Below are 20,170 nucleotides of genomic sequence, written 5' to 3' on the forward strand. Positions count from 1 at the left end.
AAATACATAGGAGTGTAATTGCTGGGTTATTTGGTATGTATATATTAAATTTTATGTGAAACTGTAAAACTATTTCCAAATTTCCTGTACCACTTTGCATTTCTACCAGAAATGTATGAAAATTCCAGTTGCTCTACATCTTTGTCAACACTTGGCATTGTCAGTCTTCTTAATTTTAGTCATTCTGGCGGATTTATACAGTGACATCTCTTCTGGTTTTTATTTATATTTCTTCAATAGAAAAAGATGTTGAATATTTTTTCAATTGTTTATGGGTCATCTGTGTATTTTCTTTTGAAAAAGTATCTGTTCAGATATTTTGTTCATTTTTAAATTGAGTTATTGTTCTTATTGTAGTTCTTTGTACTCGGATGACTGTATTAGGCATACATATTTTCCACTCCTGTCTATGGTTTGCCTTTTCATTTGAAAAACAAATGGTATCTTTTGAAGAGGAGAAATTTTAAAACTTGATGAAGTCAAGTAGTTTTCTTTCACTTGTGGATCATGCTTTTGATATTTTAAGAAATCTTTGGATATTCAGGACTGATTAAAAAAAAAAGAAATCTTTGCTTAATTCAAGGTTGTGAAAAATTTCTCCTAAGTTTCCTTCTGGAAATCTTGTAGTCTTAGCTTTTACTTTTACATCTGTGATCCATCTGAAGTTAATTTTTGTGCATGGTGTTAGGTAAGGGTCGAGGTTCATTCCCCTCCCGCCTCAAGTGAATATGTAATTCTTCTAGCACCAGTTCTGGAAAAGACAATTCTTTCTCTGTTGAATTACCTTGGCACTTTTGTCAAAAGTCAACTAACCATATATGTTGGTCTATTTCTGGATTTTATTCTTTCCCACTGGTCTGTCTATCCTAGTGCCAATATGACACTGTCTTGACTACTGTAGCCTGGTAGTAAACCTTGAAATCAGGCAGTTGAATCCTCCAATGCTGATCTTTCTCACAGATATTTTGGCTCTTCCAGTTTCTTTGCATTATCATATAAATTTTAGAATCAGCTTACCAGTTTCTTAAAAGAAAAAAGCCTTCTGGGATTTTTATTTGGATCCTGTAGAATGTAGCTCAATTTGGGGAGAATTGCCATCCCAGTTTTGAGTCAACAGTCCATGAACATGTTTTAATCTCATTTATTTAGATCTTTAATTTCCTCAGTGATGTTTTATAGATCTTAGTGTTCCGATCCAGCATATATCTTGTTAAATTTATTCTGATGTATTTCGTACTTTTGGATGCTATAGCAAATAGTATATATTTCAAAATTTCATCTAGTGATAGTTTATCTTTTAGTATATAGAAAGTTGATTTTCACATTTTATGCAATATTTCATATTTCTACATACTAAAAATGTTTCTAATTCTAGTTGGTGAGAATTTTTGTCATACGCTTTTTCTTCATTGGAAGTTCACCTTATTCACATTTGTTTATATGGTCAATTACATTTACTGATTTTTTGAATATTTTAAACCAACCTTGCGTTTCTAGGACCAATCCTATTTGGTCATGATGTATTGTGCTTTTTGACATATTCCTGGATTTGATTGTTTATATATTATGATTGAGTACTGTTCCCTCCTCTTCTATTTTCTAATTTCTTGTTGAATTCCAAGTGCTCTGCTTGCAAAAGCAGGGAAGTCTCCTTAGATCAGAGTTCCATTCAGGCTCACCAAGCACTCTTTCCCATAATGTCCCAACATTCCTCTGCCTTGACTCAGTTGCTGTCCTACTCTGGATCCTGGGGGGAATCATACTGCAATCTACTTTTCTCTATCCTCCCAAAGTCCTGTTGAGTCCACCCCTCACCCCCAGTATTTCCCACCTCTCTCGAACTCCTTATTACTCATTTGTTGTTCAGTCGCTAAGTCACGTCCAACTTTTGGTGACCCCATGGGCTGCAGCGTGCCAGGCTCCTCACTATTGGTGAACAAAGGCTTTTACTCACCAGTGGTGAGTTAAAGATTGGTCACTAGGCTGCTTTCAAACTTAATGGTTTTTAGGATCAAATCCCAACCTCTTGTGCTCCACCCTTCATCCAGACTTGTTTAGGATTCCACTCTCCCTCCAGTCATGCTGTTTTTGCAGCCCCTAGAAAGGTACAAGGCGTTTCGTGCCTCAGGATTTTTACGCTGTTTGAATGTTCTCCCTTGCCTTCTTTCGATGAGCTCGCTTCTGTTACTGCTCTTCTTGGAGGCTCCTCCTTGTATTCCAGAGCAAACAGCATGCAATGATCATCCTTTTCAGCCTGTGTGCCCATTCCACTGAGTTCTTCCCAGCCAGGGATCAAGTCCTTGAACAGTGCCTCTGTGATTGTCACCGTGGATACCTCTACCCAGTACACCGCCCAGCTCTGGCCTTCCCTAAGAGGGACGCCCTGTAACCATAGGGCAGCCCAGCCCTGCTCCCAGCCGCCACCGCGGCCAGCGGACGCCGGGAATCATGACTCGCGCCTGCGCAGAGAGGCGGAGGTGGGGTGAGCGGCGGCCCTGAGAGCACGCTCCCGCGGAGCCGGCCTCTGTGCGCAGGCGCGGCGGGGACCGAAAGACAGCACCGAACCGCCTCCGGGGCGCGGAGGCTTGTTGGGAAGTCGTGCCGGGTCAGGGGTGATTTTTTCCCTCTTTCCTTCGCAGAGCCTCGGGGCTAGTGTTAGAGGCTCCTTCCCTTTTCCTTTTGGTAGAAGCCTTTGGTACCGATGTGAGCTTAATCGCACAACGCAGGCAGCCCGGGGATCTCTCCGCAGGGGCTTCACCCAAAGGAGGTCCAACTACCCTCCACTCCCCCGTTCTGCAGACGCTCCCACGCCCCCGATACACATCCCTTCGTTCATTATGATCTCTTCTGTATTGTCTCTTCTGTCAGGCCCGGCTCGTAAGGAGCACGTTTTGGTTGCTGAGACAGGGCGGGAGTGGGGTTAGCAATGCCTCAGATAATCCCATGAGACTTAGGGACAGTAGAGGAACTTCAAAAAGGAAGTGGGGCTCTACTCCGAGTTTGAAAAGGTGGGTAAAGAACAAAAAAGTTTACATTGAGAAGAGAGGGCCCTGCAGACCGGGAAAAGGCACAAGGTGCAATGTGGAGGAGGAGATGGCAGTGGCAGTCCTCTTGAGTAGAAGGGTTTCCTTGCAGCGTTTGTAGCTTGGCTGGTAGTTTATGGCTTGGCTTGTTTTGTGACCAGACTAAAGGGGGTGGAAGTGATTTCTTGCTAAATAGAAATGATGAAGTCCTGTCATATTCTTAGATCAAAGAGTGGTTTCATTTCCACTCCTTTTCCAGCTGAACTAATGGAGCCTCGCAGAGCTTTATCTTCATTGCCCTGTCATCAGTCTTTCAGAGCTGAGGGGAGACATGCTTTCACATTCACCCACCCTTTCACTATCAGACACTGGCGTGGCCCCTTTGACCTTTACAAAAGGCCAAGTCCATTGTCCAGTTGACCAGTTTGTATTCTGGGTTTGGTTGTTCTCCAGACCTTCAATCCAGATATACATAGAACTCCTTTAATTTGTTGTCCAATAGCAGGGGTTAGATTTCCCACTTGACACTCTCCATTCATTTGTAACCCAATAAGGGGGTGCTCTGGCCCATATAGGTGGTGCTGGTATGCCTGTTTATTGAGTGGTCTGTCTTTGTGATTGTTAAGCAGAATTTAAAGTATAGCTGTGCTTGTGTTAAGTATTGTTTATTACATTGTTTTGGGGTCAGCTTGTACCAATTTGCCTTGCAAAGGATGTTTTTTCCTTTTTAGTTTCCTTTTCTGTTGCTGACCCTCAAAAAGGTATATATGGCTTAGAGTAGATTCTGATGAATGAACAGACAGCAGCAGTGAGGCCGTCCTGAGAACCGTAAGGGTTTTCTGAGGAAGAGGATAATATCCGAGGGCTTGATTTCATCCTCCCTTTTGATCATTTGATGTCCCACTATCTGGCAGCTCATTTGTTTAGTGACCCATTGATCCTGAAATAAACCAAACTGAGTGACTAGTGAATTCCAGGGTTATCTAAGAAACCCAAGATAAATGTAATAGACCCAAGAGACATGCTGCTGATTCAAGAAGCCTCTTAGACATTATCTAGCACCTGATTGGTTGTTGTATTAATTATGGCTGGTGAGTATATTTTAAACTTGAAAGATTTAAAGAACTAGGACTTTTAAAGTAATACTCATTTACATTTTTTTCCAGCCCTTGTTATTGGTTATGGTTTTTGCAGTCTCCCTGTAATCATCTTTGCTTTCCCTTTCTGCTTTAGCACTTGGGTTACACTTCATGTGGCAATAGGTTTGTTGTAGATCTAGCTAAAAATCTTGGGTGGAAGATGGGTTGGCTGGTGGTAGTTAAGATACAGAGAAGTGTTTTGGCTCTCTGGAGTTAATTCATCTTACTCCATGACCATGGGTATTTTGAAAAGTGGTCTTTTCCCACTCTTGGTTAAAACTTTGTAAATTACTAGAACATTCTGCCACTTGATAGGGAAAGAAGCAAGTTATTTAATAAGTTTGCATTTGCAGAACATAAAACTATTCACTTCTTAGTAGGCTGTCACTTGTCATTAGAAAATTGGTACTTGGCTGAAAGTACTTCTTAAAACCTGAAAACTTAAAATTTGATCCTTCTTCCTTTGTCCGAATTATACCTTAGTGAAGATGGATAACCTTATTTGTTGGCAGAGCCAACAAAAACAAATACATACATACAGTTCGATGATCTGCAATAAAGATTCTAGGTGTTTTTGTCAATGTAAGGTAAGTTTGTGTCAGGAAACACTGTCCAGAGACATTTGACTTGATGCCTAGGATAGCCTGGAAAGTAATAAATTCATTCTTCAACTGAATAAAAGCTCCACAAGATTTCTTGAGGAAATCAAAGTTTAAAGATAACTAACTGGCTTTTGCATTTATTAGGTTGACTCATGTGAAACTGCTGATAACTGATCAGGAAAAAAGGCTCTTGTGGGGGTATCCCTCTTGCAGCTTCACTGTTTAAAAAGTCTGATGTGGTTGGGGAAGATTTTAACTGTGGCACTTGGTAATGACTGGACTGGGCTTAGGACTGCACTGGGGAGACACCATCTCTAGTGAGGTTCTTGCCTCTGAAATTGTTTTTGTGGAAGGAAAGGGAGGAGTATGGGGTTCTGCTGATCAGTCAGCATTTCAGGATAGTTGGGGGAAAGGGTTTCTTCAAATATCTGTGAGAAAGTTATTTTTGTCTTATTTACTGCAGAATTAGAAGTCCAGGTCAAGGGAGCATGTGACTGGAGTGTTCTGCATATTAATGAAGGCTGACCATTTTCTATTAGGCTTAGAGACAGACTTGACTAAGATGAATCAATTCTACTTGCCTTCTAGATATTAGAATGTATATTTTTTTGGCCTGTGAAATAACTTTGGACCAGAGACCAAAACAGCAGACAAAGGTATATCTAGTGGACAAGAGTGGCTCTCTAGAGCCTGTGATTACTGAATGTCACTCTGCATTAAGGTATAGGAAGATATCGTAGTACCTTAATACTTTTCAATGTTCCTGGAAACTAAATGCTTTTACATCTGGGTCCTACATAGCAAAGGGGATGAGAAATAGTCCCTTTTATGGTAGTTCTGTTCTACATTTGACAATTCTGGCTCATGAAATCTGCCAAGTATTCTGGGGATATTTGTCCTTGAACTTGTCAGGGTCTGTGAGTGACACCTAGCCCACGAGCATATGTCAGAACATTAACTCCGGTTTTTGCAACTACTACTTCTCTCCTGGTTACCCTGTTGTTACCTGGAAGCTCATAAAGAGATAGAGAGGCCTCACTTGTTACAGCTGTGGACCCAGCATATTTTTTATATAGAGAATATATGGACTAAAGGAGTCCTGCTTTTAAAAAGATATGGAATCAGACTTCATCCAATGAGAAACAAGCTAATTTCAGAGTTGAGGGGTCCCTTGTCAACCACTGGCTTTCAGGAATGCATGTTTCATGTGTTCAGAATGAGACATGTCCCTGCCAACACACTAGACTTGATTGCTGAAACCAGGTCAGTAGAAACCATTGAAGTTTATTGGCGGTCACAATGCTTACACTGTATGCAGCAAACACCCTTACAAGTCTATCCGCAACCTGATCACGCAAGAAAGGATTCACCACACAGTCGCCAGAGGAGAAGGAAAAAAAAAAAAAAAAAACAGGCTTGTTTCTGGGGGTAGAGGAGAAAAATAAAAATAAAACCTAATTGATGAGTGTCCCATGGGCGAGAGCTGAACTAGAGATGCGTACAACTAGCAGCAACAGTTGTGGAAAAAGTACAAGGCAAATAGCTTTCTCCGTTAATTTTCCTCTGTAGGTTAATTTTTTTTAATATTCAAAACATTTATTATGGTTTTCATTTTATAAAAATGTATATTTTTAAAGGGGTGGGAGAATGTTAAATACTTCATGCTAGGCAGACCTTGTTATTAAGAACCCCTCCACTGTAGTAACTTCCTCCAGTTCATACATTCACGAGTGCAGGGTACATATATAAATATCCACACGCACACAGCCACACACACTGCCTCGAGGGCTGGGGAAGACTAAAAGTTATTGGCCACACATGACTGGGCCTCTGGTGGACTCATCCAGATTGCTCGACAGGAGAGCCACTGGCTCAACTCCTTTTCTCTGGTCTCCACTTTGAACAGAGACCAAGAACCCTAAATTATAGAGTTACATCTGACTTTTAAAAGCAAGAGGCATATGTCTGAGGATGGGGGATCGGCAAAGTGGGAAAGAGGATGAAGCTAAGAACGCCAAACACTTTTAGCTGGAGTTGTCGGTCACTGCAAGAGGCCAAGGAACCGAGGGCGGCATCTAGGCTGACGGGGGAGGAGGGGTGGTGCTCCGCATGGCTTAGAGTTCCTAATAACAAGGGTAATACAGTAACAGGAAGTGATAATTCGGGGGGGCAAGGGAAGGGCAATAAGAAAAAATATACATTTGGAATTTTTACTTTTTTTTTTTCTTTTTGCCTCTCTACACTGTGTCACTAAATATATCTCTGCACGTTCACACATCCTTGTCCAGTAAAGCTTCAGGCCACCAGAATACACATTTTTTCCTCACTCGCATACACAACCCCTCACATCAGCATTGGTGCACTAGACTCTGTAAAAATTTTTCAGTCACACTTTGTTTTTAAACTTGAGTCAATATAAACCTTGTTCAAAATGTTATGAAAAAATGTACATGTTTATACAAGGCAGGTTGTGGCAGGACACTGGGGGTTCTTTCCCCGCGGGTGGTCCCAGGAGGAGGGGGGCTGGAGACACACATTTGTGCCTCTGTCTCCGTATCTCCTCCCACCACCCTTCCCACCCAAGCCCCCAGGAACCAGCAGCGCCCTGCCCCCGAGTGAGTGCACTCACACCCCTATTCCCTGGGGAAGAAGCTAGTTGACCTTTGCCATTTTCCCCATACCCCTGGAGGAGGGGGCCAGGATCAGCCAGGCCCTCTCCACTGTAATTGTTCGCCCCCTGGGTCAGACCAAAGGGACACTGCTCTGTACAGGTAGAGTCCAAGGAGGTGTCAGCTCATCATATCATTGCTATTCACTCCATACGTGGAATTCTTCATCGAGTCGTTGACTTCTCGACGGAATGCGGACAGGTTCTGGGTGAACCTACAGAGAGGAGCATGTAGGTTGGGGGAGCAGAGTGGAAGGGAAAGGTCTTTGCCGAAAAAGTTTCTAGCAAGCAAGTGGCTACTGAGAGGCAGAATGTTTGAAGCAATGGGTTCTAAGGTCAGTTAATTAGGTTCAGTCCTAAGACGAAGGAGAAGTTGGGCTAGTTTTGCACCCCTTTCTCCCTGACACCTTCAAGGCAGGCTCAAGATCTGGTTAAATCCAGGGCTCTGAGGATCATTTCGGGCTCATGGCAGCACAAAAGGAATCTCAGCCTCATCTTTGTCAGATGGGAAGTAACCCTCCCGAGGTGAGGGCTGGACGAGAATGAGGCTGTCTCAGGTCTTAACGCCTAGAGACCGGTGCTGGCCAGTACGGTACAGGCGGCTTACAGCACCTGAGTGCTCAGAGCAATGGAGGAACCGAGCGCAGTGAAAAGACATTTAAAATGCAGCTCCCCAACTGTGCCTCAATTACCTTGAAGTTAAAAGCTGTATTTTTAATTAATAAAAATGAAAGAAAATTTTAAAAATCAATTTAGGAAAACCTGACATAAGTTCAGTTATTGAACAACTAAGTATGTCTGGAAGAACTAAAGTATGGGAGTCTACTTTGTCAACTGTAACTCTTAGGAAATCTAAATACAAATTAGTATTTCCGATGAAAATTTAGCATCTGAATTGAGATTTTCTGTTGATTGTAAAATACGCAAGATCTTGAAGACTTAGCACAATAAAAACAATGTTAAAATTCTCAGTTTAAAAATACTGATTACACATTGACATATTATTTTAGACACATGGGTTAAATAAATAAAATATATTAAAATGAACATTGTTTCTTTTTACAGCAACTAGAAAATTTAAAATTATTTCATGGCTTGCTTTTCTATTGGGCAGCACTTCTTTTTAGACGGCATCTAGAAGACTTTGAAGGAGTCTCCTACGTTTCAATGATCTGAAAACTAACAGTTGCCCAGGATTTCTTGGCAGAGCCTTCGACACTCACCTGTCTCTGTTTTTCGTTAGAAGGTTTCGCTCGATGCCTTCCATCAAGTTTTCAAAGCACAGATGCATAGCCTGCTGCTTCTCTGGTGGCTGGCTATTCACGATACTGTTCCTTAGGTCAGAAAAATACTGCAGGGCAGAGAGAGAGAGAAGGTAAGGAGAGAAGAGGCAGAAGGGTTGACCAGCCCCTCATCACCTGAGGAACAGGAGTGTTCTAGAAGAAACAAAATTGGATACTTTTTTTTTTTAAGTTTAAGCAAGCACTTGTAGGATATCATTATCTTACTTAAAAATCTATAATTTTAAAGCGATAAATGCTATGAGGGTCACCTGATACAGATTCTTTTTTTTTTTTTTTTAAGATTCTTCTTTTATAAGAATCTCTAGACTTATTTATGTCTGTTTACAGCAGAACTGGAACTAGAATGTAGGCCTCAGGCGCTCTGATCTCCAGCGGCTTCTCTCCTTGTCACGCTTCCTCATCCTTCCCCTTCTGTCTGAACTGCTCCAGGTGCTGCTTGTAACGTTTAAGTGACTGTGTTCTGTTCACAGCATGAGTAGGACATGCTCAAGAGATGGGCCGCGCTCTCTCTCTCACCACTGCGGGCGTGCCTGTCTTTCCCCCAGCGCCCTGGACACCGGGGAGCTGGTCCTCCTACCTTTTCATTAAGTAGTATCAAGCCGAGTAGGGGTCGGGACATAGACCACTGGTTCCTACAGTCTTCGAAGATGATGATATTCAGCACCGTTGACAGCATCTGGAAATGGAGAAGCGGAGGCAGTGACCTGGTGGGTGGCTGCCCAAACAGAGCTACAGATCCCAGACAGAGGAGCTTACTAGGCTGAAAGCCTTTTCTGTTGAGAGTAAACCAAATAGTTCATGAAACTTCATTTAAATCTATTCTAAGGTGAGTTACAAGATATTCCCTTTCCTGGTCTTTAAATTGGTTTGATAATTCATTTAAAAATGGACCTTTCCAGTTAACCCTGATTTTTGTGGGTAATGGGATCAGTCAAGTAAATGATTATAATAGGCAAAATCACCCTGCACTAAAGCTCTCAGGATCTTTTCTCAGAAGAGAGAGATTTATAACATTTTTGGGATGTTTACTACTACTTAGAGAAAAACGTAGATACAGATGAGGTTGGTTAAAATATTATTGGCTAAAAATCTAAATTATTCCATTGATTCTTTTTCGTTATCTATTTTTATCTGGTGTATTTCTGCAAATCTTATTTTTTAAAAGATTTTGCAAAAAAAAAAAGATTTTGCATACAAATTAAATAATGGTAGGCATATGGTTTGATCTTCATGTGTGGTCAGTTATCTCCTTTTGTCATGCACTCTTTTTTCTTTTTGTTAAACTGAGAGCTTTATTTGAAAGGTAGAACAACATGCAAGTTTTTTGGCTGCAGTGTGGCTTGCAGGGATCTTAGTTCCCCAACTAGGGATCAAACCCACGTCCTCAGCAGTGAATGTTTGGGGTTCTAACCACTGGACTGCCAGGGAATTCCCTGTCCTACACTCTTATTTCTATTTTGCAAGTGGCAGTACAAGTTTAACAGCTGGATACTCTAACCCACCCTCCATTTATAGCAATGGATGAGCAAAGCCACTGCCATGGAAGGAGGAGCGTGCTCACGGGACGGGCCCTAGGCATCAGGGCTGGTGTGACACTCAGAAGAAAAACTCAAAACCGGACTGTTTCAGACTTTCTATCTCCACATTCAGTGAGTCCTCAGCAAACTCAAAGATCTGCTGCCATTTTAACGCATAAAATTCTCCTTGGCAGCATTAACAAGGTGAAAGGTTGGTCAAGTTCATTATCTTGCTGGGCCTGCCCCTCTCAGAGAGGTTCTCTCCCCCACGCCGCCTCCTGCCCCTCACACTCCTCACCTGCTGGATCATCTCTGGATGCTGCTGCATGATATGCAGGAAGCGGTCGCTCTCCTGGGTCAGCGGCGTCGTCCTCTTCTTGGTGCTACGTGAAAGCTGCTTGAAGAGGTATGTCACGATGTGGTCCAGGCAGGAGCAGCAACCTGTGCATACCATGGTGTCTGGAAGAAACCAGGGCAGGGACGGAACAGAGCAGGGGAATTGAGCTGCCACCGGCGATGTAGGTGAATGTGAGACGCCACGCTGAGACCCCTCAGAGGCAGCGAGCTGGACTGGGGACGTGGCCAGCGAAGGCAAGACTACTGCGTGGGATGCTGTCTGTTAACCTCTCACCCTCATCTTACAGCAGGGTTTAATGCCAAATCTGAAAATGGGCTCGTCGTAATAGCTAATAACAAACACTACTGAAAGTAGTGACTTCATAGGATGTGGACTGACGTCTTCTTCATAAAAAGTGACAGACAGCTTACAAAAGAGCAAGTGCTTTTATCGTGTCAGATGCTGTGCTAATGTTTTATCCTCTTGAGAACGCCAGGAGGTAGGTGTTCCATTTTACCAATGAGTAAAGAGAAGTGTGTAGAGGTTCTATGACTTGCCTCAAGGTCTAGTAACTGCAAGTAATTGGAAAAGCAATGATTAGAATCCAAGCACGTGCCGTGAGCCTGTGCTCCAAGTTACCTGGGTGATGTCACTGAACCCAGCTTAATACAGCCTATCAACACTACAGTGTTAAGACTGGGGTGCTGAAACTTTCTTTTCTCTCTGGCATCTCTGGGGAAGTGTGTGGTGTAAAGCTGCAGGTCTCTGTGCATTTTATAAACGGGACACTGCACGGCAGTGCGGCCTGCAGACAGCACTGACTTTTGAGGCTTGGACCACAGGCCTGAAGGAGTAAGCCACGCTGCTTCTGTACATGCCAAGGTCCCTCTGTTTGCAAGAAGCTAAAAAACAGCCTTCCAAGGCAGGATCTGATACCTGGCTGGATGGTTCTAGCTACGGTTATGCATCCTGCTGGAGGTAAGTGCGTATCAAGGAAGTGGCCCAGAGGTGTGGCTAACTCACCATGGCAGACAATTCAAAAGTCATTCTCTGTGCATTTGCAACAAATTATGATCATTTTTCAGTTGACTTATCCATCCTATTTATGTTTTGCTCAGCTTAGTATAAAAACGTATTTTATTCTCTGCACGCATACACACCGACTAAGACGGCTGGCTGGCAGGCAGTGTGGTAACAAAATGGTTGACCAGAGCCAGGTGGAGCAGGATGAAAAGGCTTACGGAGCACGCTAGGTAAAACGCCCCACTGCTTCCACTGCCCTAAGGCTAGGATCCAAGCACCCTGAGGCAGCTGAAGGGCGGCCTCCGTGACCTCCAGAGCTGCCTGCCTCCTCGCTTCCTCCAGCTTCGCCTCACTCCTCTCTCGCCATCTGGAGTTCCTGGTTTTTCCTTGCCTCTGGGGGCTAGTACTTGCTGTTCCTGCTGCCCGGAGGCTTCTTCCCCAATTCATCTGATGACGCCCACTCAGCGCCTTGCAGGACGCCCTCCTCAAGGCCAGGAGTTCGGGTATTCTTCCGGGGTGCTCCCACAGTGCTCTGTACTCACCCCACCGCTGTGCGTACCCAGGTAAGGGCGGGAACAGGCAGCCATCTGTTTACGTGTCTGTTTCATCTACCAGATGAAAAGCTCCCGAGGGACAGGGACTAATTACTAGGTCCTTAGTGCCTAGTCTGTAGGAGGGCATCAGTAAGTGTGTGCTGGAGGAGAATGTTCCCAAGAGTTATATATTCTGGTGTGAGGGTCTACTCCCCAAAGCAATAATCCAGTTGGGGCAAGGTTCTCCCTTTTGCTTAGTGAGGTGGTAAAAGCTAATCGACCAGCCCACTCACCCACCCAGGTGCTTACCGAGTGCAGTAAGTCCTTCAGAAATGGAAGAGAGAATATACATGATGACATGAGGCTCCAGGCTTGCAATAAAGTTCATGTGGTCCTGGGTGAGGACTTCCAGTAGTGAGTAGTAAGACTGGCTGAGCTTGGGGTAATCCTGTAGGAGAAGCAGGGTTAGAGTCAGCGGAGGCAATGTGTACCTCAGCACGTGTGAGCACGGTCAGAAATAAATAGCCTAGTGCCCTTCAGATGGGGAGACAGAAGGGCCCAGCAGAGCTAGCTTCTAGCTCTTTAGAGAAACATTCAATCATGGCCTCAGATTCTGTCAGCGATGAAGCCCAGGGCTCACCAGGAGGTCACTGTGGGGGATCGACAGGAGCAGCTTGATGAAGGTCTGCAGAGCATTGTCCAGGGCGTCATCCCCATAGAGACGGAAGACTCCAAAATTGACGTAGCTCCCGCTGAGAGCAGCCTTCAGCATGGAGAAACAGATGGAGATGCCTTTGAGCTTCAGTGCGTAGACCTGATCCTTTGGGACCTCTCCTAGTGTCAGGATGCGATTGCCTGAGTAGACGAGATATATTTACTCAATCACGTGGTAGCTCACAGGCCACACACCAACTCAACCCTCTTCGTCCAAAACCCCTTGGCACCGGGCAGCGCTCTAACAAGTGTGTGAGCAACACAGCATGCCTTGGCAGCGCTGGCCTGAGACCTACACCGCGGAGTGTGGTGACTGGGCTAGAACTCACTTCCAGGGCTCTGCTCCTCCTAACTGCTTACCATACATTGTTATCATCTTGCTGGTTTCTCTGAAGAGTAAGATGCCATTGGGGGATGAGACATCAAACTGGAGTCGCTGGGATCTGAGAGGATAACACACAGGAGATAAAAGTCAGAGGTATGTTGCTGGAAGACTCACTCTTGCCTGAGTACCTTAGGTGAAACTTTTTTCGTGAGGACACAGACCACCTTTCCTAATGTGAAATAAGCAAGTTAATCCAAGATAACCAGTGATGTAGCTTGTATCTTGAAAAAAAACATGATACATTCAAGTTTTGCTGCTTCAACTGAAAACATTTAAAAGAAAGAAAATGAAGCCAGAAATAAAATTATTTTTTAAAAATTCTCAATTTGGTTTAAAGAATGGGTTCCAGCACAGCCAGTGCTTGGTTGCACTCACAGCCCTGCAGACTTTAATCTACTATATGTTACCTCTCTAGCTTCAGTGGCAACTGCGCGAGGGCTACAAGCATCGCCCCTACTTCTGAAGGAGAAAAGCTGTGACGGGACTGAGAGCGCTACCCGGGGAGTCAAGCCGGGAGGGCAAACAGCGTCAACAGCCGGAGTTCTGCATTCCTGACCGTCCCCTGGGCTGGAGTTCTCCTCTACTGCTTAATGAGGTCGGTGACCTGATGGCCGGTGGGCCTCAGACCAACACGAGTCCTCTTGATTCTTCTCTCCCCTCCCCACAGAGAATCCACCCCGATGCCCCACATGTCCTGAACCCGCCCGCCAGCTGGGAGGTCCTGCTTCCACTCCTGCCCCTAGGGTCTCATTCTCCACGTGAAGCTAGAAGGACACCTTTAAATAATGTCAAGGAGATCATTTTAATCCCCGCTTAACATACTCCAGCAGATTCCCACACACTGAGAGTACACACCACGCTTCACCACTGCTGTACTGAGCTGCCGCATGATGTGTCCGACTGGTCGCCCACCAGGGTCCCCTCTCCTTCCCGAGGCTTCAGCCAGCAGTGTTCTGCTGTCTCAAGTCCCAGCAAGCTCATTCTGTCTTAGGACCACTGCAGTTGTTTTCCCCATTTTGACTGCTCTTTCCCTCTCCTTGCAGGGAACACCAGAGTGCTTCTGGTCATCTGTATTACTGTCTCTGAGAATCCTTCTCTTCTTCAACTCCCTTGTTTTATTATCTTACTTTTTTCAAATGATCTTCCACATTTCTTTTACTGCCTATCGTCCCTCCAGAATGTGGGCAGAGGTTTTGTCTGGCACAATCAGTATCAAAGTGCCTAAGTGGCAAAGAGCAGAAGTTCTTAAATGTTTATTTTATAAACAAGTCTTAACTATAAGCCTCACAGATGGCTCCAGCCTCTGTGACTATCACCTACTTCTTCACTAAGATAGTTGTAAAAATGACCAATTCTCTCAGCTGTGCTGGTACAGATGCAAGGCAGATACAGAGCTGAAGTTCTAGTGAAGTCAAGGTGCTGAAGTTGTCTTTTCTTTACGCCCTTAAACTGCTGGGCAAATCTAAAATGTAGTATTTTGGAAATCTTTCTTAATTTAAGATAACCTTTACTAATTCAGCTGTCTTCTGCCTAACAATGAATACATAATGGGACATATGTATACTTATGGCTGATCCCTGTTGTAATTATCCTTGATTAAAAATAAATTAATAAAAAAGAAATTTATAAATGAGACTCTTGGTCGCCAGATTCACTCAAGAGTGGGTATTTGAGACACTTTTTAAAAAGTGACTTACTTCCTGCAAGCAGCTATGGCCTTGTGTGGGTGGGGACATCCTTCTTTCAAACAAACAAAATCAGAGCACAGTCTTTCAGAAGTTTTCAAAGTCTGACAGCAGTGAATCTTAGTACCCTCTACAATCTGCTGAAAACACTAGATAAAACAAATCATTGTAGGGTCCGCTGAGATGAAGGGCAGTGGGGCCCTGCTTACCTGTTGTGGACCAGTTCAGCCATCAGCTTGAGCACAGGTGTAGTACAGGCTGGGTCATGGTACCACAGCTCAATGGCCCGCTGCAGGATGGGCATGTAGGAGGGGTAGCTGTAAACGAAAAGCTAAGGAAGAATTCTGAATTCAGAAAGGTACAGAATTGCTCAGCACTGGTCAGGCACAAACTGCCAAGTTATAGTTCTCTGATTTCCTGTCTCCTGCTTGCTAATTTTAGAGTCTTTCTAAACAGAAGGTTCTAGAGTGACTGTGTGTCCTTTACCTCGTAACGGGCATCTAAAGACACACTTTAACTTACATAATGCCTTTCTTCTGAGAAGCACAATGCATTTCATCTAGTTATTTGTCCTCTTACCACTTCTGTGAGGTGACAGGGAAGCATAACTGTACATAACTGTTTGAGGAAACAGAGGGACTTAGATGTTGAATGATTTGTTACAGGTTATGAAGTTAGTAAGGTTTGCCTTTCTAACTCCTAGGACAGCTGTCTTATTTATTAGTAGATTGAAAAGTCTCTTTTCTAAGTGTACCAAAATTCACATGCAATAATTCCAAAGGGATTTATACCTGGGACCCCAAATAGAAACCGAGGAGCCCCACCTCACTCACTTCTCAATCTCAATGACCAGGCAGCTTCACGTCATTGGATCACTGAGGAATGAGAACTCGAAAGATATGGCTGCCTTTTGGGTAACTCTTTACCTTCTCAGCCTCACAATTCCTTCCTCCCACCTTCCCCAATGACTCCATCACCCCTTCACCCTCCAGGTAAAGCTTGCGGAGGTGCACTCCTAGCTTGGGTTAGGATACATCCATTCGAACAGCATCATGAAGCTGGTCTTGGCATTGAAGGCGAAAGCTATCCCTCTCAGGTCTCTTACGAGGCCAACTAGAGTTCGCTGTGGCAGAAAGCAAAAATATGTTAAGACAGAAGAAACACCAAACCTATCACCACCCGATGGGAATTTCATCTTCCTCCTCCCATCATTCAACAAATACTCCTTCCCAAGTATTCTGACTCGATCCCTCCTGTACAAGAGAGAGAAGTGCAATCTCTTCTCTTGGAAAACTAGTCTTGGATGCTTTTTATATCCAGAGAAAGGGATGGTTTCCTGGCCCATCATAGCAAACGCAGAGGCTGATAAGATTTTAAGACATTATGTGCTTGCTTCGGCAGCACATATACTAAAATTGGCAGATTTTAAGACATTGATGTGATAAACTGTATGTAAAAGAAAGCTTATTCAAGCAGAGGTGGGGGAGAAAAAGGCAAAAAGGCACATACAAAAAGATGGAGAAGAGTCACATCCCTAAAGGTCTGGCACCACATCTAGTTACAAAGGCGTCAGTGCCACAGGAATGCAAATGCAGGCCCCGCCAGGAGCAAGACAGAAGTCTGCAATACTATTTGCCTTTTGGTTGGGCTATCTAGAAAGAAGACTGATGTATCAGATCTTGGACCTATAAAGTACTAATACTATGCTTTTAAAGAATAAAAGCCTGTGACCCAATGAGGTCAATAATTTGTCCACAGTCCTGCTAGTAGGCAGCAAGAGGGCCAGGGTTAGGACACCAAGATTCCAAATTCAAAGCTCTCTTTCTCAACAGAACATTGACTAGTGGGCCCTGAAGAGCAATGAAACCACTTTCCAAAAGCTAACACCCACCAGTAGGCACACTGGGTATCCTGACTCATTTGTAAAAAATGTCTGCATTTTTGCTAATGGTCTGCTTACAGCTCTATTCCTAAACTGATACCATAAACTCAACTTTAAGTCTAAGACATGGGCTTGTTATATGAGACATGACAAAGATATAGTGATGGTTGTAGTTCATGGCCAAGGTGGTTCTTTCATTAATTTCACTTGTTTCGTACAGAACTAATGTGATGGGGAAAGGGCTGCTCTCCCTCAGTTATCCTTGACAGCAGTGCCCATCTCAGACCCCAGTACACCAGAGTAAAGAGGAGTCTGGTAACTGGTGCTGCTCTCTGACTTCCTTGTTAATTTGGAGAGAGAACACCAAGAGGCTATCTAGAGATGAAAAAGGAGAATTTTATAATGTCAGGTGAAGTATGGCATTTTAGGGGGCAATACCTCTGGGCTATCTGGTGGCTCTAAAATTCAGTATTAGTGTCATGAACACTACAGAAAAGTCCTACAAATATTAATAGTCCACTGTTTCTGGTTTTGGTACAGAGATCTATAGGTAAAGAGAGCAGGTGTTCAAGAAACAAAAAGAGGAGGAAAGCAAAAAAAAAAAAAAAAAAAAGGCTATTCTGACAGCTAGAAATCAATAACTGAAGGTAACTTTAAAATTCCATTTATATGGAAATTCACAAACCCTTCTAAATGACTCATGGGTCAAAGACGAAATCTTAATGGAAATAAAATGCAAAAAGCTGAATGATAATGAAAGATGCTATATATCATAGCTTGTAGATTCCAGAAACCTGTTTCAAAACAATGTGAAAACTTAGTGCTACTAAACCACTTAAAAATGGCTGAGATGGTAAGTTTTATGTGTTTTTTTTTAACACTAATTAAAAAAAAAACCCAACACTTATGAAATAATACACCTAGAGAGACATTTATAGTTTTAAATGACTGTATTAGGAAAGAAGAGCTTGAAAAGTGAAGTGGCAACCACTGCATAGATTCAAGTAAAAGGTATGAAGATAAAGATTAAGCAGAAATGAAGGAAATAGAAAACACAGATAAAACAGAAATAAAACAAAGAAAAAGAAAAAAGAATTCTTTTGTGTGCCGTGAGGCAAACTAATAAACTGACAAACCTCTCGTAACACATCTAGAAAAACCAAAGAAAGCACTAATAAGCAGTATTGAAAATGAAAAGGAGACATGACCAAATATACCTCAGAGATTAAAAGGCGATGAGAAAACATGTTTACATTATGCCAATACATGTGAAAACGTAAAGATAAAAAATCCTAAGAACTGCTTAAGACATAAAACACTTTAACATAAACAGTTTATAAACTTATGTTGGTTCTTCTATTTAAAAATCTCAGGAATCCAAGAGACTGAATAAAAAGCTGTATCAGTAGAAAATCTATAGATAAAACATTATTTTCTGCAGTGCTATCTAATCCAGTCTCTCTCAGGGGCTAGCCCTCAGCCAGAAGCAGATCAATGGGTGAAGGACTCACCTTTGCCTCTTGTTCGTTGAAACTATTAGTGCTAAACATCTGGGCCACAGCTTCAAACGCTGCTGTGAGCGGCAGCATGAACTGCTCATATTGGTCTTCATCCTCTCCTGCAAGGAAAATAACCCGGGCTGTGACCCCAGTACAAAACGTGCAAGGCTGTGGTATACGTGAAAAGTAAGTTGGTGTAAAAGAAGTACAGACCCAGGGATAATTTAGAGCAGTCTCTTGATTATCCCAGTAGGTACTAGTAGTAATTTCAGAATAAAATTATGTACAGAGATACTTTTTTAAACTAGAAAAATCATCAGAGCAGAAATCATCTAACCCAGGAATGCCCCAATTTTTTCCATCCTGAGGTTCAGTATCAAAGATTCTGATGTGTACAAGGTACTACATTACTTATTTTTCCTTAAATGAGAACTACAGTCAGTCGAGAAATGACCGAGTCTGGTGTATGAGAACTAGATGAGACCTGAACCTGAATTAGGCGCACGTGGAGGAGTTTCTTATTACCCCCCTCCCCTTTTTAAGTAATCCTTCATAAACAGAGAAGGTTTTACCTTGTAAGTTTAGCAGGATTAAACCTAAATAGCTAAAAATTATGATACTATTAAGCTTCAGGTTGTAAGTTAAGCCCAAACTGCTAATACCACAACCAGAGCGAGAAAGACACATAAGCTCGCCTGGTTCGTCCATGCCAGGGAAGTGGGTGCTGAGGACGCTGGCCGTCTCCGGTGGCTGCACCTCGATGTGGCAGGAGGGGTTACCTGGCCAATGAGATGCACTTAGGAATCTCAACTCTCAATTCCCGTATCGTACAGATGAGAATTATGAATAGAATTTTAAAACCTATCAGATGAAAACTTCAGACACATACTGTAAATCTCTTCCAGTTACAAGGATCATGATAGCACGATCTGTTCTTGGTGAAATCAAACTGTAACTTCAGATATTTTTGAAACAACAGAAAAGACTTCTCCCAACATTTAGTTTTCTATCCTCACGTAAAAATTGAGAACAATGCCAAATTACTTCACTAGCCACTAGGATTTATTGCAGTACCTAAATCCACCATGAGGAGACGCCCAAGTGCTGTGTAGAAGGTAGTTCGACACCGCATGTCTGTCAGGTTGGACTGATTGTTAATACCCAAAAATGAAAAGTGCTCGCTCTATTGAAAAAAGAAAACAAGTTACGAAGATAAAAACACAGGATTAGAGGCAGAATGCAAGCCAGTCATTTTAGAATTACTGAGCCCTTTCAAGCTAATGGCCATATTATCATTCCTTAATGGTAAATGAGGAGTATTAAAAAAAAATTTAAACTGTTATTGTTATCTACAACTAAGTTATTTTAATAAGAGTAATAGTCGGTGACTTCACCATAACTCAGACTATCTGGATCCCAAAGAGCAGCTCTGACGACAGTAAGCGTCATCTGGCAGTGTGAAGGTGTGTGGGGGACTGAGCGCCAAGGAGCTCAGTGTGAACACGTCCGCTGCTGAGAGCTCCTGGGTGGGGAAGGGGCTGGAGGGCAGGACCAGGGAAGGGGCTCGACCACTCACCGTGTGATTGTTCAGCATGAACTGTACCGCGCTCAGCTTCACTAGCTTCCTTACACTACTGTACGTAAGGACAAAGGAAGAGGGTCAAGGAAGGGTGATGCAAGGTAAGACTCTCTGCTGCAGAATGGGCACTTTCTGGGTGAGAGCAGTTTCTTCCTTGACTATGAATCCCACGCCTGGGCAGCCCGTTTGTCTTAACCATTTGAATATGACACTGCCAAATGGGGGGAAAAGGTATTCTCTTCTAAACAGCATTTTAACTGATAGATGAGAAAAATACCCA

The 20,170-nt window shown here is 43.2% G+C and overlaps 1 protein-coding gene across 2 annotated transcripts in view; it reads right to left on the bottom strand.

The window, feature by feature from the left end:
* Window positions 1-6,028: 6,028 nt before the first annotated feature.
* Window positions 6,029-20,170, bottom strand: part of XPO7 (exportin 7) — a 93,454-nt gene continuing 79,312 nt past the window's right edge. For both annotated transcript variants that reach the window (XM_043927197.1, XM_043927196.1), the window contains exons 17-28: window positions 19,888-19,951; window positions 19,386-19,494; window positions 18,324-18,430; window positions 15,965-16,053; window positions 15,140-15,247; window positions 13,221-13,303; window positions 12,787-13,001; window positions 12,456-12,594; window positions 10,552-10,712; window positions 9,314-9,412; window positions 8,656-8,783; window positions 6,029-7,647 (exon numbers count right to left, since the gene is read on the bottom strand). In XM_043927197.1, the coding sequence (XP_043783132.1) occupies window positions 7,554-7,647; window positions 8,656-8,783; window positions 9,314-9,412; window positions 10,552-10,712; window positions 12,456-12,594; window positions 12,787-13,001; window positions 13,221-13,303; window positions 15,140-15,247; window positions 15,965-16,053; window positions 18,324-18,430; window positions 19,386-19,494; window positions 19,888-19,951 (1,396 nt within the window). In that variant the 3' untranslated portion in view covers window positions 6,029-7,553. The remainder of the gene's footprint in view (window positions 7,648-8,655; window positions 8,784-9,313; window positions 9,413-10,551; window positions 10,713-12,455; window positions 12,595-12,786; window positions 13,002-13,220; window positions 13,304-15,139; window positions 15,248-15,964; window positions 16,054-18,323; window positions 18,431-19,385; window positions 19,495-19,887; window positions 19,952-20,170) is intronic.

This window comes from Cervus elaphus, chromosome 16 (genome assembly GCF_910594005.1).
Source record: "Cervus elaphus chromosome 16, mCerEla1.1, whole genome shotgun sequence".
NCBI classification, from domain to species: Eukaryota; Metazoa; Chordata; class Mammalia; order Artiodactyla; family Cervidae; genus Cervus; species Cervus elaphus.